General features: G+C 35.7%; 1 protein-coding gene across 1 annotated transcript; it reads right to left on the minus strand.

The window, feature by feature from the left end:
• Nucleotides 1–25058, minus strand: LOC125074197 (ITG-like peptide). Its single transcript, XM_047685447.1, has 6 exons — nt 25033–25058; nt 21785–21932; nt 17300–17432; nt 6355–6462; nt 2864–3000; nt 1–1347 (listed from the first exon to the last, which is right to left on the minus strand). Exons 2-6 carry the CDS (start codon nt 21923–21925, stop codon nt 1228–1230), a joined length of 639 nt encoding a protein of 212 aa, XP_047541403.1. The 5' UTR covers nt 21926–21932; nt 25033–25058; the 3' UTR covers nt 1–1227.
• Nucleotides 25059–25951: the final 893 nt, after the last annotated feature.

Raw genomic sequence — 25951 nt, forward strand, 5'->3', positions numbered from 1 at the left:
GCTGATATGACTGTATAATATAACACATATATTATATGAAATACATCAGATAGCGTAACGACACAGATATATAAAAGTTTTTTTTTAAATGTTTTCAACTTTAGTCGATCTATTTTTAACGAAGCGTTAGGCCGTTTCCAGCGATCGGGAAATTATTATAAAACGATCGAAATGATAACGCGATGATAACATAGACTGTATAATTTTGGCAGAAAAATATTTCCTACTGTTCACCGCTAAACTTTATCAGAAAATACTTATGTCAGACTTAATGCTAGATTTTATCAATATACGCTTTGATTGTGACAATCTTAAACTTTGACTATTAATAGGAATATAATTAAATAAAGGTACATCAATGATATGTCTCCTAGGCACCTATCGTAATGGAATTCCTTAATTTATATATATTTAAGAATAAAACAAGCGAAATCTTAATTACTCTAATTACATTTTAACATCAATATTTTTAAACCTATAAATGCCTCAGCCAGTATGATATGTTTTAGTTTCGATAGTGAAGACTTTAACCTAATTAATATTAAGGATTAAACATTTTAAAATTCACTATTAATAACACGAATAACATCCATAGTGTAACATTTAATTATAATAATATATTTATATATTCTACGCACACTGGTATCATTTGATGAAAACTAAAATTTATCCAGCTACGTAAATTTTTGTTGTTTTTTTTTATTTTATTTTTTTAATTAATATTCTATGCTTGAAAATTAATAAATCGGTGACCGTTTTTCGAAGCGTTCGTTTCGGTTATTTTCAAATCTTCGGTGGAAATAGTGCCATCGACGTAACGAAATTATTGCCATCGCAAATAAATATTCTGTCAATTCCTCGTGTTAGGAAATCATGTTTAACAAATATAAAATTGCAATAATTTTTAATGGCAATATTTCCAAAAGTGTTGCTATTGAGAAAAATCTATAAATGATTTTTAGTTTTTTTGGTTGTCAACTCGTTTGATAAGTTTTTTTTTATTAGCTCTTCTTATCAACTTAGAGAATTTTCTCAATTTAATTGAAGTCATTTATAAATGAAAAGGATTATTTAAATTTATAAATGATTCAAATCCTAAAAATACTCCGAGTAAAATGAAAAAATAATTAAATATAGGTAAAAAAAAAACAAGTTTGAAACCGCTTTATAAATTATTGGAACATAGACGACGCCATTTTACTCGAAGTCAATAAATTGAAGATTAATTTAATGCATTCTGTACAAGCCGAGTCTCTTCTCGCCAGCGGTGTGCTGAACGATTTCGCGGATCTGGTCGGTGGCTACGGGTCCGATGCACACCAGGGGCTCCTTGAAGTATCCACAGCTCTGAAAAGATTACACACAATAATGTTTCTACTTTTGGTAATGAATTATTTTAATATGAGTGTTTTTTATGGTATGTGTAGGTGGACGGGCTAATGCCAAGTAATGATTAGTGATCACCACCGCCCATAGACATTGAACCCAACCCAGAAATATTAACCATTCCTTACATCGCCAATGCATCACCAACCTTGACAACTAAGATATTATGCCCTTGTGCCTGCAGTTGCACTGGCTCAATCACCCAACAATACCAAGTACTGTTATTTGGCAGTAAATTATCTGATGAGTGGGTGATACCTGCTCAGATCCAAACTTGGTCCAAGATTGGTGATACATGTCATTACATAAAAACTGGTGCCGTCTTCCCAGATTCTCATAGTTTGGTAGCATGAGAATCCGAAACGATCGGATGGATATTAGGGATGAGAAAGACTACATGTTTGGCTATACTCGTGGAGAAATCTACGCATTAGACATCTTAGTAATCGCGTGTGTGCGGAAGCACAGGCGAGTGTATCGCATAGTCTGATCAAAACAGCTTCACCTGTATCTCGAAGAACAAGAACATCACCTATGCCAAATAAAATTTAGGGTACCTGTTGCAGACTGAGTATACTTTGACACCTTGTCACTTTTTAATGGTAAGAAGCGATTTAAATTTGTCATAGTGCCAATTTTAAAAGTGATAACTAACAAACAAGTAGCACAGATGTTTGTCTGTCTTTCGGAAATGAATCAATAAAAAATATTTTTCTTTTATATCTTTACTACAAAGCGACCCCATTAAAATCATCAAATTATTAAAAATTTTAGCGATAAAAGGTAAAAGTAATTTTAAATTTAAAAGGAAATCGAATTTCCTCTAAAAGAAAAACGTAATCTAATCTTAATAAATATTATCTTCTTGAAGAAAATGACAAAGTTATATTTACATGGATTCGGAAAATGTTCAATCTTTATTTAACAATAGATTCGAGAATAAATTGTTTTTTTAGGAAGGTAGATGGAAATTATTGCAAGGAGAATACGATTGATGAAGAAGAGTGAATAATAAGTTTCTTGCCGGTTCTCATCGATACAGCTTCACCACAAACCGGCTTTATATTCGATTGAATAATATTTAATGGTGCTACATAATTTCTTTCAAAGAGTATTATTAAAAATATCTAATGACAGGTGTCTTCACAAAGTCACTTCTTATACAGATGATGCCTCGCCCAACAGGATCTCGTGCATGTCACAACACTGAATGATCACCATTTAAGCCAGACTGAAGTGGATAATATGTCTTTATAGCGTTGGAAACGAGAAATACAGTAATTCTCGGAAAATTGGTAAGTTCAAAATGCCTATTCAATAAGACACTGTGAAACTCTATTCATACTGATAGGAAGACTCAACAATTAATTGCATAGCTAATGAAGATAAATCTTTCACCTACCACCTCTTTTGGGGGATGAATTAATGAACCTTATTGAACCTTCCATTCCTTAAGCTTTAAAGTTGCTTAACTCACCTTCCTAGGCTTCTGGCGGTGACGACGTTGCATGATGCAGCAAAGACCACGGGTGATGTCACATTCGCTGGACGAGGAGCAGTCTTCGTTGTACTGCTTGTGCCCGGCTGAAGGCGGACGGCAGACGTGCATCTCACCTACACAAATACGCTTTAACATTTACACCCTGTAAATTTCCCACTACTTGACTAAGGCCTCCTCTCCCGTCGAGGAGAAGGTTTGAAGCATATTCCAATGCGGGTTGGTGGATACACATGTGACATAATTTCGTAGACACATGCAGGTTTTCTCACGATGTTTTCCTTCACTACCGAGCACGAGATGAATTATAAACACAAATTAAGCACACGAAAATTCAGTGGTGCTTGCTTTGAACCCAACGCATCCTAACCGCTAGGCGATCTCGGCTTATTTTTAAAACAAATACGCTTAAATACACATCTATACATTTGTAAATATTAGTCCGAAAACAACGTTTTCCCGATCGAATATTGGACACAATGTCAGAGACTAATTAATACGAATATGATGATAATGACATCGTCCTGGCTGACATTTCGTGCGTGTAAATGGCATGACGTCATTGATAATAACGTCACGCACACTGGCGCCGCTCTTTATAACGCTCGTGACTTGTCGGGTCGGGCGGCGGAGTCGCTGTCGTTGAAGTGCTAATTTGTTACCAGTTATTAATTTTGATATAGTGTTGTGACTAAGTTTTATGCTCGAGTTCTAAATAAATATTTCATAATTTGCATAGTATAAGTAACATTATTAGTGCATAAATAAGCTTAAAATATATATGTATATTTTAAATCAGTAGGTATGATATACTGCCACTAATTGAATCAAATGCCACATTAGTGTCTCCAGAATCGCTGTTCTCGCTTTCATTGTCACTGCGTAATTGTATGTGACTAATTGATCGTCATTTTATTTCATGATATACAAATTATTTCATAAATTCAAATCATTGGTATAGAAGGCATATTATTCGATACGAGATTATATAGATGATAAAAAAGCGTGGAGCTAATGTTGACTTCCAGGCAGGAGACATAACATACGTATATAATTGTATTTAACTAACATGACTGTATTTTTAATTAAATACAATTATATATGTATGTTTTAGATGTTGAAAAAGAGTAACCACTGAGTTTCTTGCCGATTCTTCTCGGTAGAATCTACATTCCAAACTGGTGGTAGCTCATTTCCATCTGGCTGGTTGGATGGATTATCCGAACCATTTTAATTGCAGAGTATGTCAGTAAAGAATAATTAAATTTTTATTTAGACATAGAAATCAATAAATACTAAGTCCACGCTTTTCTATCTTTAATTTAATCTTATATTGAGTAGTATGCCTTATTTATCAATGTTTTTTGTCATTTTAGGTCAAGTCACTAAAAGATAGATCTAACTAAAGTGTGAACTATGGACGCTCGACAATGATGACAGCGAAATGACAATTCAAAATGGCGTTGTTAGTTCTCCTTTTGTACGTCTTAACAGATAAGTCAGTGGCGCTGTACTTCATATATGAAGTACAGCGCCACTTCGGATTCATACAAATTTTTCTTATGAACTAAACTCTTATGCCCTTGGAGTAGTGATGCAAAAAGCTATATCAAAAGTATAACACCTCGCCTTATTGCCTCCACTGGTGACAGGAGGGTTCGTTTTTAGCTCAGTGGATCGGAATTGCGATTAACGGGGAAATGCTGCTGGCAATCTTACCACCATTCTACGCGGTCAAGATTTATACAGTACCTATTTTTAATTCATATTTGTATATAATTAAGCACTTAATGTTATCAATTCTTATGTTAATAAATATATTGAAAAGATATACGGCTTATAAACTCTTATGTTTTTATTTATTTTACTGCTATTTATTGGTTTTCTTTAATCATAAATGTTTTCAGTTACCAAGCTACCGGCGCGTCGAAACGGTCACGTATATTAACATTCCATGTGGAGTATACGTGAGGTAAGGTGATTAAACCGACAATGGAAAATGTCTATAAATATTTACATAACGTAACGAGAGCCGAGATACACCAGCAGTTGCAACGCGTGACCAACCAACTTAACCAATGATTATGGGTTCAAACCCAGGCGAGCATCACTGAATTTTCATGTGTTTAATTTGTGTTTATAATTCATCTCACGCTCGGTGATATTTACCAACCCGTATTAAATCAGCGTGGTGGAATAGCTCCAAATCTTCTACTCAAAAAGGAGAGGAGACCTGAGCCTATCAATGGGATCACTTTATTGACTATATAACAACAAACGCTATATTTAAAATTCAAATAAATATTAATTACAGAATATATTACTTTAACCACATGAAAGTAGGTATTTCTAACTAGAAAAATTGCGAAGAGCTGAGGGCAATGACCTTTGTATGTCGTACGATACGATCTACGTATGTTTGTTATCAAAGGACAATTCTTTGGGGACTGTTTTCATGATCACATAAACGTCAACGATGATGTATCTTTGTCATACTAGCAGATATATTTGTTTAAACGTTGGGTAGAAGTTATTTGACTCATCCTTGGGAACTCTTTTGTTTATTCAGCTCCTCAATGGTTTCCAGATTACACGTGGATCTTAGCTTAAGTTGCCTTTCGAATGTGTGAAAGAACTACTAAGTTTGTGAGAGTTTTGTTTGACTATATAATACATATTTTGCTCGACTGTGAATTGCAACAATGAACACCGACACGTGCCGGACGGAAGCTGGACTTGAGACGCACGGAGGAATATACATTAAACTCTCTTCTTAAGAGGATAGGAGGCGAACCATATGAGGTTATTTAGGGCTGATACAGTATAAAAGTTATCGCCATGTTGAGCCTTATTAACTCGATCATATTCAAGGTTATCTATGAAATTACTAATTTTGTTTTTTTTTAGCATTAGCAGCCTGTAAATTTTTCCACTGCTGGGCTAAAGGCCTCCTCTACCTTTGAGGAGAAGGTTTGGAGCATATTCCACCACGCTGCTCCAATGCGGGTTGGCGGAATACACATGTGGCAGAATCTCGTTGAAATTAGACACATGCAGGTTTTCTCACGATGTTTTCCTTCACCGCCGAGCACGACTACTCGTTATAATAATAATAATCTTTATTTGAACAAAATTATAAGCATTATTTATTTACCAAGTCGCTTATATCTGCACGGGTTACTAAACATATAAAATATTCTTACCAATTTAAGAAAAACATACTACTACGGACAAATTAAACAAAATTCATAAAACAAGCAAGCAGAGTCGCGACACGAGATTACTTGTCGCATGAAGTTATACAACTTTATTTAACTTATCACAATGGAACAGCGTGACAGCATCCAGTCTTAATCTTCCCCAAGCAATGGCATTTTTGCTTCAGAACAGTTATGGTCTGGTACTGTTTCGACTGAAATTGTCTTCGTTAATAATAGCAGTAAGAACATACAAATTCGTGAACAGCATACCTGGGACGACTTCTTCGCAGACCAGTCCAGCATCGCATTGGTTCTCGCGGTTGCACATCTCGCCAAGCTTCCGACCAGCAAACGCTGGCAGACAACGCCCTCCGTCCTCTGTAACGAATTCCTTTATGAGTACCACGACAAAATGTTATGTAATACATTTTTATTTTTTATAAAATGGTAGGCTCCTCTTTTTGAAGACAAGGCTTGAAGCGAACTTTACATTTACACACATAGTCCTCCTGACAGTTCAGACAAATGTGACGTCATCTCATAATTTATTATTACATCAATTGTCAAATTAAATGTATTTTATTCACGTGAACTACACAATGAAGCGTTTTAGTTTAGTATTTAAACACTACCACCGTTTCTTAAAGAAGCCGTCAGCGAGAAGAAACGGCAAGAAACTCGCATAGTTGCTCTTTTCAAATAAACAGATTTAAACAATCCTATGATGGAACTGGGGCCTAAATCCAGGTGTTTTTTCCTAAAAAGTATTATTTTAATGAATAATAAGATTTATATATTTCATATAAAAGGCGGTCCAAACATATTTTTATTCTCCATTTACAAAACCTTTCTTTTACAAGAATTCTCATTCTATTTCCCCCCTCCTAGTATAAATTTGTCTGACTTGGAAACGAGTCAGAGCCAAACCTACTATAGTCATATTCCTCGTATACCATCATGTCATGGAATGGAATGGAATAGTAGCTATGAGACTTTGTCTTCGTATCCAGAGTCCCAGTGAAATCGTTAAAGAGCGTTTGTGTGCTAAAGGATATTACAACACTAATGACTTTTTAGTTGACTGCACACCTTGGGAATGAAAGGATCGCCTCCAGGCTGTTTCAAATAACTAAAATATAATTTTCATTGTACATGGAAAATGGTTAAAAAAAAATAAAAAAATATATCCCGCTGAGTTTCTTTCGCCGGTTCTTCTCAGGTCCGAGGTGCTAAATTCCGAACCGGTGGTAGATTTTTGACAATCAATAAGCAAGTGTATACACTTCTATATTGAATAAAGATTTTTGACTTTGACTTTGAGTCGAGGGGAAGGGCTTGTATATATTTTCAGCGATATTAATTCCAGTGCAATGTCTCATCAAGCAATTTTTTTACGAGTCATCAAGATAGCGGCTAGCGCACCTTTGCTTAAGTAATGAACTGTCAGGCTTTACGTAGCGGTCAACGAACTCAATATAAAATTGTGTGTGAAAACATTATTGTTACATTAGGTGATTACACAACCGAGCGGCGCAGTGGTTGGAAATATATGAACGATGATTGCGAGTTCAAATACAAATCACTGAATGTTTATGTTTTTTTTTTATGGGTATATGGGCCACCTGATGGTAAGTGGTCACCACCGCCCATAGACAAAGGCGCTGTAAGAAATATTAACCATTCCTTAAATAACCTATGCGCCACCAACCTTGGGAACTAAGATGTTATGGCCCTTGTGCCTGTGATTACACTGGCTCACTCACCCTTCTAACCGGAACACAACAATACAGAGTACTGTTATTAATTAGCTGTAGAATATCTGATGAGTGGGTGAGACCTACCAAGACGGGCTTTCATAAAGCCCTACCACCAAGTGTAGGAGCATTAATTTTTCTTGGGTTTCTGGTGGTAAACATCATCCACAGATATTAACCTACATCGCCAATGCGCCACCGGCCTTGGTAACTAATATGAAAAATCATTTGTGCCTGTTTGTTATACTGGCTCACTCATCCTTCTAACTGGAAAACAACAATTCTAAGTACAGCAGTTTGGCGGGGATGAACTACTCGGTACATGAAAATGCCACGAGACCGCGAATCACTTGCTTCGAGTCAAATTGTTAACACGTGTACAATTATAACAAATGAAATTAATTAACTCTGTACATACATAATATAACTTTTATCGTATCTAATTTAATTACTCAAAGAAATAATTTTTTAATTACACAATATCACAAGATTTGAGATTACAATATTCGGCGAAAGGCGAAATAATTTGCTGGTAATTAAAGAAATAAATTATCTTTTTTAGCCTTACAACACGCAATGTATTCTAAGACCTAACAATTAAAAAATTACCCGCCGTAAATCCACGCCCACTCCTCATTAAAGAAGTAGCGAGAAGGTCTCGAGATACAATATATTATTTCTGACGATCAAACTTCAGAACCGTGTCACGTATACACTTGAGCACTACGAGATTCAGGAGTCGACGCCAGAAATTCATATTCATATAAAAGCAAGTATTTGCGGCTCTTAAGCGCTCAAGTGCGAGTTCGGCCGCCATATTAATATTTCCGGGATGTTTTCTGAATGTGTATGTGTGTGTTCCTAAAATAAAAAGTCTGAAGATAAAACACGTGGATTAAAACTTAATCACGATTATTTTTAGGTATGCATTCAATGTTACTGGATTTTCTTAGGAGCGACATGGACTGAAATCATTATTCAATGGAGAAGTTCTTGGCACTGATAAGTACATTGACATTTGTCAATTTAAAGATTAATCATGTAATTTTCGCAGATGTCGGAAAATTTAAGTTGGTTTCGACGAAGTATGACATTGTTAGGGACTTGCACGTGCTGGATGGAATTCTGCCACATAATCGTGTATAGTTACAATCAGCGTGTAGACTACTGCCGGGTTAAATTTCCTCTCATCTTGAAGAATGTTCGGATCTTGTTCCAATGCGCTGCTTCAATGAACACTACACAGGAAATTGTCCATGAAGGTTTCCCTACGTTTAAAAGTTGAATTAAAAGTAAGTGCAGAGATGATCCAACAATATTCGCTTAACTTTGCGAGTACAAACCATTTAGTTTCACATAAAAATCCAACAAATACGCCTGAGTCTCGGAACACCCGAAAGAAGTGGTCATTTAAACTAATCGAAGTTGAATTATTTAATATGGAAAATAAACTTGAGAAAAGCTTTGGTTATTACTTAAATTTTATATTTATTAATATGATGCTGTAAGGAAAGGTCATTTATTAATATTCATTATAAAATATACCTATTTTTTTCTTAGTGTATGTACACATACACACTTCTAATGTACATATTCAAGAATTGTAACTACGAATGTATAAGAGAAAGGGACGCCAGACAAACATTGTAAGGAATATTATATCTACGATTCAATGAGCGACTGTAAGTATTTAATTACATATTGACAGATATTTCTGGATTTATGAATTTAAATCTTAGTCTCATAATTCAAATGGATGGATGTATTGTTATTAGTTTATCAGTTTAATACTAATAAATATTCAATTTTATTTAGATAATTCAAGTATTAATGTTACATAATTTCAATTTATTTTAATGTATTTACTGTAATTTATTAATTTTTGATTACTATAAAAAATATCACCGGACTGCATTGATATATAATTGTTACGAGCATGCCGTGTACACGTGCTTAGGAATGTAATCTAGCTCAAAATTGTGTAAGTCCGTAATTTTAATGTATGTTGATTGTATTCTGTTTGTGTACCTATTCATAAATAAATAAATAAATAAACTGATGCCGTGACGCGTTACGTAACAAAACGGTGAACGGTAGGGTAAGCGGTAGGGTAAAACCCTACCATAAGAAGTTATCACTTCAAAAAATATTATATTATCACGGCTCCAAGTCCTTCAACGGACTATTTCTGAATGTGAGATTTACAGATTGTCTTAAAAACAAGACTACATCTTTTCGATTTTGGGACTTCAGGCGTTTAATCTGTCCATAAAATCCTTAATTTTCCCAGAAATTAATTAATTAAATAGACATATCACGCCCCGATTCGACCTCAGAGTATAATATCTAAAGCTAATTAGTGCTAAATTCAACGAAATCTGTTGCTATCCTGAGGCGTCTCGTTTGAGGCGCTTCCTTTTTTCATGAAGTTCGGTACGAGTTCATTAATTAGTCTCTTTGATGTTTAAAATACAATTTATATAACGTAATGAGAAAAGTAGTTATGAATTCGAGTCCAAGTAATAACTTCCAATTTTCTGATGACGTTTAACTTTTTCGCCGAGTTTGTGAACTCGTTTGCGGTCGTTTGTGATATTATGATCTTAAATTCGTTGGTTCTTGACAAAGTCCTATAATTTTCCGTTTCATACAACTGTATATATATATTGGTGAAACACACAGTTTACGTTTTGGTAACATTTTCTCCTCTGTTTGTGTGGTTCTCTTTGTTTATTTGGTAGCCTGTAAATGTCTCACTGCTTGACTAAGGCCTCCCCTTTGAGGAGTAGGTTTTGGAGCTTATTCCACACCGCTGCTTTGATGTGGGCCGAACTTCATTGAAACTAGACACACGCAGGTTTCTTCGCGATGTTCTTCATCACCGACGAGCAATAGATGAATTATGATCATAAGCACACATTAACACATGCAAATTCGAGATGCTTGCCTGGGTTTGGACCTCAAATCATCAATTAAGATGCACGCGTTTTAACAACTGGGCTAACTGGGCTACTCGAAAAAAAAATGTAGAACTTGTCAATCATATTATATATCGCCAATACAAAGGAAGGTAAACTTAAGCGCCAAAATGGTACTTTTGGGAAATGAACTTTACTAACTCAACTTTAAACCTCTTTTCTCAAAAGTACCATTCTGGCGTGTACGCCTTCCTTTCTTTCCGACGATATGATAATCAACCTTAGTTGAAGTGGTCGCGGCTAGAGCTGAGATGGGTCAGTGGCAAGACAAGTTTCTATGTCAAAGATTGTCGGTTATTTGAAAAGTAGACTCAACAGTGAAGTCTACCTTTGTATACGCAGAATGCTTGTGGAAGACTGTAAAGAAGAAGGAAGAAGACGAGTTTTTCTTCTCGCCTACAACGCAGTAGCTCGGTTTGTTAGGATTGAGACACGTCGAAATTAAATAACATCAGCTCGGAGCTGCTATTGATATTTAAAAAATATATGAGAGATAGTCAATTATTTTTGTTCCGATCAAACCGCAGACTCATAGAACAATCCGGTTCATTGGTTAAAGATTTTCATTCATTTTAAATTATCTTTATAATAAAAATACTGAGGGAAATAAAAGAGAGAAACTCGCAGTCCAACTTAACCGATCCGAATGAAATTACTTTGGAAACTCAACTCAGCACGAGAACTACTTTAATTATAACTTGGTTCTTTGTATATTTTTTACCTTTAACTGCTAAAAGGAAAATAAAAACTAATCTAAGTTATACTGTCGTACGATTTTCATTTCAACTTATATCAGTTTTAATTACTTTAAAGCTTACTTTACTTTAAATTTACTATAAATAATGTACTGTGGGGTGATGATTGTAATGAAGAATACTTTTGTAAAAATAAAAACAAATTGCTATACCAGAGTGGGTTATCCCCGGCACTTAGTGTTCGAAAAGTTTCGGCTTAAACGGTTGTGTGGAACTTGCCTAAAATTCAATTCTGCACGGAATTATTATTTATAATTAAAATGGTTCAAGTGACAAGGGTTTTATTTATTTCTGATGTGGAGTTCAGAATGTTTAGCCCTTTCTAAGTTTCCGAATTTATTGTAACCCGTTCATGTATTATTTGGATCGCAAATCATACAATCTTTTGATTGGTAATTTATTTAATGACGTTCACACTTTTTGCGATAGTAATTTTAAACTATGTTTGCGATATCTGTCAATAGTAATAGTCGCACATAATTACACAATGAAATGCAAATTGGTTCACAGTACGAGAGTATCTGTTTGTCTGATGACAGACAGACAGATTATCTGAGACGAGATGACATTTTTTAATTTTAAAATGAAAAAATACCGTTTTGATATATTCAGTACTTTGTGGAAAAATAAATTTCAGAACTCTAGCGATATACGTGAGTCGGCATTTATGAAAGCTTTCAAGTCGCTGAAAGTTGAAAGCTCTCTCTGAGTCACGAGAGCTTTCCAGTAAATGGGGTAATGAAGCTTTTAACGTTTCAATTTGAGAAATAACTTCAAGAATAATTTAACGTAGGCCTGGTACAAAATTCAAATTATTTTCTTTTGAAATTTTACCGAAATCCAATTAAAAGAAAAGTCATAATCTTTATTCTCCTCATGGTTTCATTACCCTAGTTCTCGGTGTCTTGAGTCAAAGCGTTCAAAATACCTCTGTTGCCAAATTTAAAATAATTGTAAAAAAAACGCGTGTGTGCGAAAGGTAAAATTAGTGATATCATGGTTGATAGCACACCTTCGGAATGAAACGAACGCCTAGTTTTTTTACTCTTTTGATAATGAATATATGTAAATAATCACAAATTGTCAAAAAAAAACCCATGATTTTCTTTCGTCGGTTCTTCTCAGGTCGGGGTATTCCCTCTTCCGAACCGATAGTAGTGTTTATTTTGACAATCATTAAGTAAGTGCAATGCTTCTATATTGAATAAAAGAGTTTGATTTTATAAACCGATACTAGTAAATTACGTTTTCTACAAAGAAATTAGGTATTGTCCACTTTTCCTTGAGTAGTTGTTTAACAGTTAAGTTATTTTCTTGAAAAAGACCTTGAAAATGTAGTCATGTGTATATACTTAGTAGTAATATATACATATGGTTGGTATTAGTAATAATTATGCAAATTAAACTGTAACTCCATTCGTAACTCTAAGCTGACAGGGTGGCGTGGGCTTCGTCGGTAAAATCATATATTTGCGATAAATAAAAAGTAAACCGCACGCAATTTTAAATGTATTTAAACTTCTTGTAAATGTCAGGGTTTAAATTAACATATAATTATTCTAACTTTGCTTGCAAATATATAATTATAAGGGCTATAAAAGTGTTTCATAGAAAGTAAGTATTACCAAAGGATTACTATAGTGTTACGAAACAAAAAAAAGTTGTTAGCGTGGCGAAGGGGTCACCTGATGGTGGGTCATGGGCCATTAATCATGTGAACTAGGATGTTATGTCCCTTGTGCCTGTAGTTACACTGGCTCACTCACCTTTCAAACCAGAATATAGCAATTTATTAAGTAATGTTACTTTTTTTTAAAGAGTAGTATCAATGCCCCATTATAAAGAGTTACTAACATTTTTATTAATCCCTCCAATTAATATTGAAGCTGGTATTAGGAGAGGGAAGGACAATAGCCCAGGAGATCAAGATCGATCGACTCTTTACATCGCTAGGCAGCCCTTAAACTATTGGCCCTAAAACTACTTGACGACAAAATACTTGCGGCAGAATATACATATGTCTATCTGAATTCTCAGACTAGCGCGTACAAACAAACATACAAGCTTTATATATAAGTACAGTATTTAATACGATTTCATGTATATGCATTAAAGTTATTTAAAATTAAATAAAATATCAAGATATTAGAATTATAATAACTCGCCTCACGAAGGATGTAATTATGTTGTGAGGCAGTTAATTAATACGTATAAGCCGCATTACTAATAAAAGTCCTTCAGTGATTGGTTTAGTTAATTTGTGTAGGTACCACCGTGATAAGTACTCGTTCGTCATATATTCTGCCGTCAAACAGTCAATACTAAGTATTGTTGTATTCCGGTTTGATGAATAAGTCAGTCGGTGTAATTACAGGCGCAAGGGACATAACATTCGTGCAATTTATAACCTGGTCCCAAAAGATTCGTTAAGAGGTAAATTTAAAGAAATTAAAATAATGACTGTCGCTTCTCAATTTGTTTTTGATAATGTTATGTATGTACGCAAAAACATAAATGATTTTCCCAGAAATTGTGACGTACATTCTATTAACACTAGGAACAAGAATAAACTTGTTACTCCAAGTACCCGATTACACAGGGTTAGTAACTCTTTTTTGGGGCAATGTATACGTTTTTACAACAGGATCCCAGAAAACGTTCAAAATTATTCAATTATAAAATTCAAAAGAGTCGTTAAAGAGCGTTTGTGTGCTAAAGGATATTACAACACTAATGACTTTTTAGTTGACTGCACACCTTGGGAATGAAATGATCGCCTCCAGGCTGTTTCAAACAACTAATATATACTTATCATTGTACCTACATGGAAAATGGTTAAAAAAAATGAAAAAAAAATATATCCCGCTGAGTTTCTTTCGCCGGTTCTTCTCAGGTCCGAGGTGCTAAATTCCGAACCGGTGGTAGATTTTTGACAATCAATAAGCAAGTGCAAACACTTCTATATTGAATAAAGATTTTTGACTTTGACTTTGACATCTTCGTTTCCGAGGCTGGTGGCGGAATGATGATACAAGGAATGATTAACATTTCTCACGGTACTAATGTCTATGTGTAGTGTTCACCTCTCTATCAGGTGGCCCATTTGATAGCCTACCTTTCTTTTACGTTTAAGGCCTCCTCTCATTTTGAGGAGAAGATTTGGAGCATATTCCACCAAGCTGCTCCAATGCGGGTTGGTGGATAGACATGTGGCAGAATTTCGTTGAAATTAGACACATGCAGGTTTCCTCACGATGTTTTCCTTCACCGCCGAGCACGAGATGATTTATTAACACAAATTAAGCACATGGAAATTCAGTGGTGCCTGCCTGGGCTTGAACCCGTAATCATCGGTTAAGATGCACGCGTTCTAATCACTGGGCCATCTCCTTAATATAAATAAAACTCTGGTTTATCTCATTAGTATATTATTAATTCGACGTTTGAAAAAAGTATGTTTGTAAGATCACCAAAAAAAAAAACAAAATAAAAAATATTTTTATCCAAGAAGGCTTTTGAATTATCAAAATTATATTAAGTAAAGCTACCACCGGCTTGGAATGTAAATGTAGATTCTGCCGAGAAGATCCGGCAAGAAAATCAGTCGTTACTCATTTCCAACATTTAAAAGACAAAGTTATATTCATGAAATACAATTATATGTGTATACAATATATTCTGCCTGGAAGACAACAAGTGATAGCACTTCCTGAGCAACAGTTACAAATAAAGTTGAAGGTTTTTATGTATCTCTCCTGCAATCTGTGGTAGGGATGTCGTGAAAAGGGACGGAAGTGTGTAACAGGAAGCCGGAAGCGCGCGCTATTTGGTTTGATCAATGAACGCGTGCGATGCTAGCGGGTTCCAATCCCGGCAAGAATCATTGATTTCTAATGCGCTTAATGAGTAATTATTATTAATCTTTTGCTCAGTGATAGTGTAGGCGTGTAATATTATATGATTATTCACGATGAAACACGATGAGTCCACAAGATTTGAAATATCCAGCGGCAAACCTCGGGTCGAGCATCGTTTGCAGTGACGGCAAAGGGCTTGACGCTCTTCTATGCCTCATGTGCCTCTTTATCTCCGCTCTCTACTTCCTTTTGTGTATATGTGCGTAGCGTGTAGATTGAAACTTCTTTCCTATATATACATATATAAGCGAAATTCCATTCAATGATTATTAGCGAAACTTCAGAAACTACCTTATAGGTGTAGGCATCCGATAAGAACGGACTTTACAAAACTCCACCCCTACGGGGATAAAACGGGAGTTGGAAGTTTGTGTTTTATAAATTTCGCGCAGGTAAAGCCGCAGGTTCAGCTGGTATTGTTAAAATAATAAGAATAATGTGTTTATTTTATAAAGGAAACTCTATGTAATTTATTTACTGGTTTTCTTTCATTAATCAATTACGTAACGTGACCTTTTTATCTGCCGCATTCTTCCACCAACCTATGCTGGAGTTGCGTGACGGAATAAAACAAAGCCTTATTAGGAAGAGGAAACCGTTGCGCAAACCAATGTTTTATCTAGTAATATTAAATAAGAAATAAAAACAATTTACTATCTCATTGATTATAATCTAAGGTTACGTGTTATTTGAATACTATTTACCAAAAAGCTGTTAATTGTATCCATAGTTAAAGTTTCAATAAATCCCCACGACTGACGTTGAGCGCCTGATATTTACAAATAGCAAACTCGTCGATATGTTGAATTACGTCAATTAAAACGCCTTACTGATATCAAAGAGCGCTATTGTCTAATGTTACAAAATGTATTTAAGGTTAGTAAGCTGATCATTCAGTGATATAACACTAGTCTCGACTCTCCCCGTGTACTTAAGGATTTATTATCGAACTATAGTCATTTAAAGTTGTAAATATTAGCCAATCTTTTCGCCGACACACGCCGTGTCTCGTAATATTTCTAAAACTACGAGCGCGAATCGTTAAGATAAAACTTGGAAATCACTAGGGTACATAAAATTAATATGTTATATTTATTTTCGTTAGGCTAGTAGATATAAGACTCAGTACCGAGGCCCTCGGCTAAAACCCGACTCGGAACAATATTAATATAAGATTATAACAAAACAAAGACCGCTTTGAAGTTATACTTTGATAAATTTAATTATAAATATTATTTGAGTCCATAAAAATTCCATCTCGTATTTTTACACCCTTAGGCATTTTTTCTTTAAATTTACACGTGAGTTGTAACCGAGCAATAATTATACCCTCCAAAATAAAAATAAAAAACACATCCGTAATCGGTTTACAAATAACGAAGTTTTGAGGTTACAAACATGACAAATACAACCGTATTAAGAACCTCCGTCTGTTTGAAATATTTTTTTACGTCGAAAATTTGCAGTCACACGTCTGGAAAATATCAGTGATTACACCCTCGTGCCCCAAACGGCTCCTAAGCCGTTGGTGCGTGATGTTTCAGCACACACTTGCGTATCATCATCCTCCTGTCCTCATCCCAATTTTATTTGGGGTCGGCGCAGTATGTCTTGTTCCTTCATATTTCTCTGTCGGACGTCATCTCACAAGTAACATTCTTTCCAGCCATATCGTCTCTCACACAATCCATCCATCGTTTCTTCGACACTACTCTTGTATACTATAATATTATTTAAACTGAGGTAGGAAATAACGTCAAAATCTGCCAGGACAACTAGTGAACCGATCACAAGCATCGAATATTTCTTACCTGTCTCCAAGCACATGAGTCCACGGCAGCAGTCCCCGTTGGTGATGCACGGCGCGCTGTAGCAGTGCGTGTCCTCGGCGTCTTCAATGCGATTACCTTCCAAGGCCTCCGCGTAAATCTCTTCAGGCTCAACCTGTAGGGACGAATGCAGTTTATTAATATCGCAAACAATGACCATATATACTGTATTATACTATTATATATCTTATACTTTATCCTCAAATCCTTCGCTACGTTCTATTCCGTTTATTTTACAATGCCTTTGATTCTGAGTATGAACTAGTTGTTGATCGCAGCTTTTTTCGCTTTTTTCAAGGTTAGTCGTCGGGTATGTGCCATAAAAAGTAGACTATGTCCTTGGAGAAAAACAATTACATTAGCAGCCTGTAAATTTCCTACTGCTGGGCTAAAAGCCTCCTCTCCCTTTGAGGAGAAGGATTGGAGCATATTCCACCACTCTGTTCCAATAGGGTTTGGTGGAATACACATGTGGCAGAATTTCGTCGAAATTAGACACATGCAGGTTTCCTCACGATGTTTTCCTTCACTGCCCAGCACGAGACGAATTATAAGCACAAATTCAGAACATGAAAATTCAGTAGTGCTTGCCTGGGTTTGAACCCGAAATCATCGGTTAAGATGCACGCGTTCTAACCTCTGGGCCATCTAAGCTCGGCTTGGAGAACAAGCTTGCTGCATATTACCAAGTTTCATCAAATTCGATTCAGTGGTTTGGCTATGAAAGAGCAAGAGACATACGGACAGTGTTACTTTCGCATTTAAATAATAAAGAAATAAATATTGGACAACATCACATACATTAGTCTGATCCCAATGTAAGTAGCAAAAGCACTTGCGTTATGGAAAATCAGAAGTAACGACGGTACCACAAACACCCAGACCCATACCAAGACAACATAGAAAACTAATGAACTTTTTCTACATCGACTCGGCCGGGAATCGAACCCGGGACCTCCGAGTAGCGGACCCATGAAAACCGGTGTACAAACTCGACCACGGAGGTCGTCGATATTATTATAGATATAATATTGTTACACGGACATCCGTATACGCCGTTAGGCACAAGGCTTGTTGTCAACACGGGGTTTGTTTTGACTCCCGATGACAAAGATCATTATCAATCCTGTGTATTGCTATATACTATACAGTATCTTAAATACTAAAGAATTTAGTACGATTGCTATATTCAAGAAAAGGTCAGACGTGTCAGACACTTTCTATGTCGTAAAACTAAATTAATGTACTAACCATTTTAATATTCATATGCTACCAAGTTTAAGTGAAATTAAAATTAACTGAATAATTATTAATTAGGTTTAATTCATTATCAAAAAAGAGATGGCCCAGTGGTCAGAACTCGTGCATCTTAACCGATGATTTCGGATTCAAATCCAGGCAAGCACCAGTGAATTTCATGTGCTTAATTTGTGTTTATAATTCATCTCGTGCTCGGCAGTGAAGGAATACATCGTGAGGAAACCTATATTTGTCTCGACGTAATTCCGCCACATGTGTGTTCCTCCAATCCATATTGGAGCAGCGTGGTGGAATGGAATATGCTCCAAAACCTTTTCCTCAAATGGAGAGGAGGCCTTTAGCCCAGCAGTAGGAAATTTACAGGCTGTCAATTTATGTATATATCAAAAGCTAACTAGATGAACATATGGTATATTTTAATAGCAAAGAAAAACAAATAGTTATATATAACGGAGGTAAATGAGTCATCAGATTCGGAATTAGATGAATGATACATCATAGCAAATTCAAATAACATACTCTTTTAAAATCGTTTATGCTTTTCTTTATTTATTCTTTTTATATTTTTGATTATTCCTTTATTTTCAACTAGCGACATTCCCGTGCAATGTTCACAGTTTTTCAGTCGTTACACAATACAAAGCGCTAACTCCCTGCGTTTTAAATCTGTAATATCTTGGAAAATTATTATTTAAATTACATGCTGTAAAGGGTCATATTGATCTATATTCAATGCACAATGTACTTAAGGTACTTATTTGGATAAGGATTAATGTATTACTTAAAATCGCTTCGTAAATAAGCCATTATTTCTCGTTAAATGTAAAGGATAAAAACTAGCTATTGTGGGTGGGTTTGAAGACCGTTTTAAGGTGTACAATACTGTATTAATTTATTTTGATCTATATCGTAGGTTTGAGCCAGCATTTGCAATGTAAGCGCAAAAAATGTGTTTATTTACGACATCAATTATTATCAAAAGAAAAAGTTAGATTTATATAGTACCTTTTTTTTAAATAAATTTTTGCAATTGCATTTTTGACTTATTTTGAAAAAAATGCTAAAAAACGCGATAACTCAAAAATGATTCATATGCATGATTTGCAACATGTGATGAGGGTCAAATTTAGCGCAAATAGTCACCACTATCACCTCCTAACGGGAATACGTCGAATTACGAATAATCCTTAAAATAAGATATTTTTTTCAAATAACTTTTAATAAATCTGTATGATGGCTTGAAGGTGTTGCGGTTGAACCTTCCACTCCGCGAACCTCGCCGAGTCACGAGCACACATATTTTAGATGACCGTGTAGATTGTCAAGCCGACGTTTATTAATTTGTAAAATGGGTGAATTGAAGGGATTCAATTGTGAATATTAATAATTCAAAACAAATTCATTTAATTTGGAGGATATTTTTACTGAAATAATAATGCATGTCCGTCGTTATACTTGCTATGTTCGAATCCTTGAAATCGCGATACCAAAAATTTACTTTTTTCGACAAGTTTTTTTTTATGAAATTGGTAGATGCACGGGTAAATAGGCCTCGTATATTAAACTAGAATGTTTACTGATAATAATGTCCAAACAGTATTCCCTATATCTTCCAATTGACCAACCTTTCAACGATTCAGTGAGCATCCCGACGCAAAGGTCACGCATGCTCCATTAGGTCGATGTGAAACGACCTTTGATAAACGCGAGATGGAGCGTCTATTTCAGCTGACCTTGCTATTTTAGATATGGTTTTGATTATGGCTCTGCAATATAATCCTCGTTGGTTCAGTGGCTGAAAAGTCTGTAGATTGGATTCAAATCGAGGTCGTGGAAAAAAACATTTATTTTTTTTACAATAATTTGACGGAGGAATATACTGGTATACCTAATGGTCCAACTGGTAGTGACTGGCCGAAATTGCTTACATAGGTATGGTCAACCATATCACCATCTCACTCTATTTAGGATTGATGAAGTCGATGTAATTACAAAACAATTAAGACATCCGTAGTTACTATTGAAGTCGGAAGTAGTTTATTTTCTAGTTTCAGCGTAGGTCGTAAAAAGAGAGCACTTTCGACCTGATTGCCCATTTGCCTACCTTAAATGAGTTTAGACAGTAACTCGATAAAACTAACTATATAAACTCCAAACTGAATGATGCTTTCAAATACTTAAAATAGAATCCAACTACAGTAATATCATTTGAAATAAAACGATGCTAAAGAAATTTCGAGAGTGCAGTACAGCGTCTCAAGTCTGAATCCCTGAACATTTCTATTTATAGTTATAGGCATTAAGTGTTGAAGTTGAAATGAAGCATCTCTTCATCCGTCTGCAAAATTGCCAAGTTACTTTATTCAATTGACTAAATCCCTTTACGTAAATTAAACTGAAAAGTTTAGGCTCTCCAAGTCTTCAACTCGGAGAAACGTCCTCGATAATTACTAAGTAAGTACTAACTGAGGGAGCTATGTGACCTGCGGTTAGAGGACGTGAATCTCATCGTCAGCTGAGGATTGCGGGTACAAACCTTACACATTGTAATGCGTTTAATATGTGTTTCTGTTTATAACGCACCTGCGTGTGTTGAATGAAAATTTGGCAGACGCGTGTTTATCATTTCGCATTGGATCAGCGCAGTGGACTTAGCTCCTAAGGTTCTCTGTAAACCGCTATCACGTAACTATTAAACCATTATTTAACTATGGTAATTTAACATTGCTGTATCCAGTCTCACCAAAGAGTGCTTCGATTTCTTCAGATAAATGCTCGAGATAATAATTTACGTTGTTGATAATTGCCATTAATTGATGAGAATAACTTACTTACTACTTACCTTTATAGTATCTCTAAAAGGCCACAGATCCAAAGATCCGGAGTTCAAACTTCAAATCAGACCGTTAAAACAATTTGTTTCTTTTTCAAAAAATTTCAGTAGTCTCGAAGGGGGAAGTGTACACTCCTGAGGATCAGGAAGCACGTAATACGTCGCTCCTATACCTCAACCTCATATCTGCTGTCCCATTGGATTACGAAAGTGAGAAAATAGAGTCCACCCGTGATAACATGATCTAGTCTCCCTTGAGAATAACCGTCATGTCTGTAATTGGTCATGAGGATATCGTCATCATATTTCCTGTGCTTCCTTGTATCTGGTTCCCATGGCTTAAATTCGGTCGGGTATTATTATAAATAACGTACCTGTCCATAAGGGTAATGACGGTATGGTGACCGCCCGTAGCCGAGGTTGGCCAGCATGTCGGAGCTGAACCGGTTGAACAGTCCGCCCCAGGCGTGAGCGGAGCTCAGACAGGCGATCAGGAGAAACGCGATAGCAGCCATTTTGAATCTAAAACCAAATAATTCTTCATTAGACGACACACCACAGACGGATCGTTTCATAATGTAATAAAATATATTTAACCCGTGGTTATCCTAAAACCGTTTCTCAGGGCAGATAATCGAATTCGTCAGATAATAGAGCGCTGCGCGCGACCCTTTGTTGTCTTCCTTTTATGAGGAGTTCCTTGTAATTTGAAAAATTATTTAGCAATCATGTCGCGAACGAGTAACGATATTAACATTGATGATGAAGATTTGCCAAAAGGAATGTGCGATATTTGTTTTCATGGTATAGGTTGGCGGACGAGCACATGGGCCACCTGATGGTAAGTGGTCACCATCGCCCATAGACAATGGCGTTGTAAGAAATATTTCTTACAACGTCAATGCGCCACCAACCGTGGGAAAGTGTTATGTTCCTGTGCCTGTAGTTACACTGACTCACTCACCCTTCAAACCGGAACATAAAAATACCGGGTACTGCTGTTTGGTTATAGAATATCTGATGAGTGGTTGGTACCCAGACGTGCTTGCACAAAGCCCTACCGCCAAGTGAATATAACAACTTCACAAATACAATTAAAATTAAACAACTGTTGCATAAAACTAATTTGTAAATTAAATTAATTGCAAACTTTCAGAAAAATACCCTGTAATAATATCTGGGAACTTCGCATTGAAACTAATACCTTTTACGACTTCCCGCTGGAGTGTCGCTCGAATATTTTACGTAATTAAGTCACAATTATTATACGTTATCTACATGCGGATTGCGTCAGTAAATTGTCCAAATGTTTCAAAGTAATTGAATACTAGTTCCTGCTCGCAGCTTCGTCGTAATGGGGGGAGGTGTTAGAGAACCCATGTACTCTACTGTCTCTGAGGTACATGCACAATTTCGTGATGATTTGCTCAGTCGTTAGGACGTGAACGTAACAGACAACAAAACTTATTTTCGTATTTATTATCATTAGGATTCACAAAATAATAAACGAAGGACGATAAATGTGAATATTTGTCCTCATCGATGTTATAATGAAAACAAACACATTTAAGTGCTAATATAAAAGTGGTAACCGTCAATAGCGCAATCGGTTTACAGGCCGCCTAGCGATGTAAAAAGTCAAAGGATCGATCCTGACACTTAGGGCTATTGACGTCCCCACTACTGTCACAAGTGAGAAGCTTAAAAGGGGGGGGGGGGGGTAAATATGAATATTAGTAGTTCCTTAATTCAAATAAAATAACTATAAAAACAACGTTTATACATTATTGAATCTTCAATATTAGTCATAATTGTGCAAATATATCGATGATATTCTTTACAATATTGGCAAATAGTGGCAAGTGGTCACCCTTGCTCATAGATAATAGCGACGTTAGACATTTTAACCATCCCTTGCATTGCAAATGCGTCTCTAACTTATCGAACGAGTATGTTGTCTCCCTCGCGTTCTTTAGTCACACGCACTGACCCATTCAGACTTCAAACCGAACACAACAATACTGAGTACGGCTGTTTGGCGGTAGAGTATACGATGAGCGAGTGGCACCTAACAGACTTGCACAAAGCCCCACAACCAAGTGCAAGTTGTTGCAAATTATTTTTGTTATTTGTACAATCAAAAATTCCTAATCCATTCATAATACCATGTTTATGTTTAATTTATTGGCTCTCCAGTGTTGACAACTAATTGCCAGATTTTTCGTAAATTATTACATAAATATTTAAGTAGTGTTGCATTCATTTTCAACTTTATGTATATAGCCGTCGCGTTTAAATTTGTGCTCTAAATATTTATTGGCCAAAAATCTTAGAATTCCTATATGGTTTGACGTTTAGATATGTAACGCGCGTTACATAATCAGGCAAAAAGAAAATTTTCCGTTTAACTTCGATCATTATCTAAACGTTTCGAACCTTTTAGAAACCTTTTCAGTTTCGATTCGTTTTTATTGAATATAATTTTATTTGTGTTTTTAAGAAAATAAAATAACAAAAAACGTTTCTTTGGGAAATCAACAAAAGCTACAAAAGAATGTCGGTTGTTCGTCTCAAATGGAATAATAACGACGTAAGACTTCCTAAAGCTATTTCAAAGTCATTCAAAATTTAAGAAATGACATTTCTCAAAAGTTTAATCAAGTAACTATTTGAAAACACATTCGTAATATATTTCAAATGTAACCTCCCTGTAATAAACGTAATTCTACCATCATAAGAAGAAAGTCGTAAATATAATATCAAATAAAACCTTTTCACAAATACCTACATAGACGACCCATTGAAACATATAATCGATCTTCTATTTCGAGTGACGTCATACTGTATTTCATGATCGAAAATGTTTTATATACAATAATTCAATAACACAGTGACCATATAAATAAAGGCAGCAAATATGCCAACTTCGTTTTCTATAATCGACTTATAGATATAATTTTTAATCATGGGTCTACTCTGCTGTCGTTTATGTGTAAAATGATTATAGTAAACAATGTGTGAGTTGGAACAGTGATATCTAGTGTCCACAATGGAGGGCATCGTGGTGGGGTGAGCTTCAAACCTTCTCCTCAAAAGAGAGGAGACTTTAGTCCTGCAATGTGGTATTAACGAACTTTAAAATACTTTTTAACAGTAAAATTTGTAAAATCCATATCAAAGTTACGACGTACGAAATCAACTCCAAATATACTCTATTTAAGAAGGCTTTAAAGCACTTTTTAAATCCTCATTTTACAGAATTGTTAAATGTAAAGTTACCGGCTCGAAATGTAAATTCTTCTGAAAACAACCAGCAAGAAACTCAGTCGTAATTGTTACAAACTTACAAAGTATAAATTACTTTTAAGTTACTTTGAGTAAAAGACTTGGGCGGTAAATATGTAAATTAAAATCAGTTTCGTATTCAAATCAAAGAAATTGTGTTTTCATAATGTGAAACAATACTTTAAATAACACTGTGACGTCACATCGCAATACCTAAATAAAACGAAATTGCGGACGCGAAAATAATTTTACACGCGACGTAACAAAACATACTTCCCTCCATCCCGATAGTGACAGTGTTTGATTTTATCTTTTGAAATGTAATTTGCCTTCTCACCTGTTCGACGTCTGCTCGCCTCGGCCTCCAGCTTTTAACTGGGGATCTATACCAGGGTGCTCAGTGCGCATGGGTAGTAAGGGTCTAGCTATAATGGCAAAGTTCAAAATGCGACTTCGCTGTTGATGTGGGTGGATGACGTTCGACGACAATCGTGGTTATATTCACTATATATCTTTATCGTATATACGTCATAGGGTGATATATAATGAAAATCGAAAATATTCATAAAGCTACAATCAGCTAGGAATGTAAACATACTTGGACGCAAGATAAGTGACTTAATTCAGCAGAATTCTTGCTCTGATACAGGATATGTTAGAGTGAACGAGTAGGGATGAACTTTATTTTTCTCATAGAGTTTTATTGTTATAGGTGCTTTAGAGCCTTATGAAGGTAGCGGGACACTCACGGTCTCGCTCTAAACGGGATATATGGTCGCGTTGTGTAAGAAGACATTTCATTTTTCATTTTCTGCCTCGCACAACCACTCTGTGGAACCAGCTTTCGCCGGCGGTTTTTCCGAACTGGTACGACTTGGGAACCTTCAAGAAAAGAGCGTACTCTTTCCTGAAAGGCCGGCAACGCACCTGCAAGCCCCCCGGTGATGCAGATGTCCATGGGCTGTGGTAGTCACTTTCCATCAAGTGAGCCTCCTGCTCGTTTGCCACCTCTGACATAAAAAAAGAGACATATCAGACACATCCTTCGTAAGCTGTTAATTTTCATCCCACGTCCTTCGCTTCAACGCTTATTGATTGATTATAAAGGTCGTAAGTAAGATATAGATAACTTTTCAATATTTTTGTCTTTATGTTATTTTCTTTCAAAGGTCAAAATATATACTAAGCATAATATCACACTGAATTCGCAATGGTCGAGTTACATCTGCTAAATCAATAACTAACGGGGCAGATAG

The sequence above is a fragment of the Vanessa atalanta genome, chromosome 27, assembly GCF_905147765.1.
Source record: "Vanessa atalanta chromosome 27, ilVanAtal1.2, whole genome shotgun sequence".
NCBI classification, from domain to species: Eukaryota; Metazoa; Arthropoda; class Insecta; order Lepidoptera; family Nymphalidae; genus Vanessa; species Vanessa atalanta.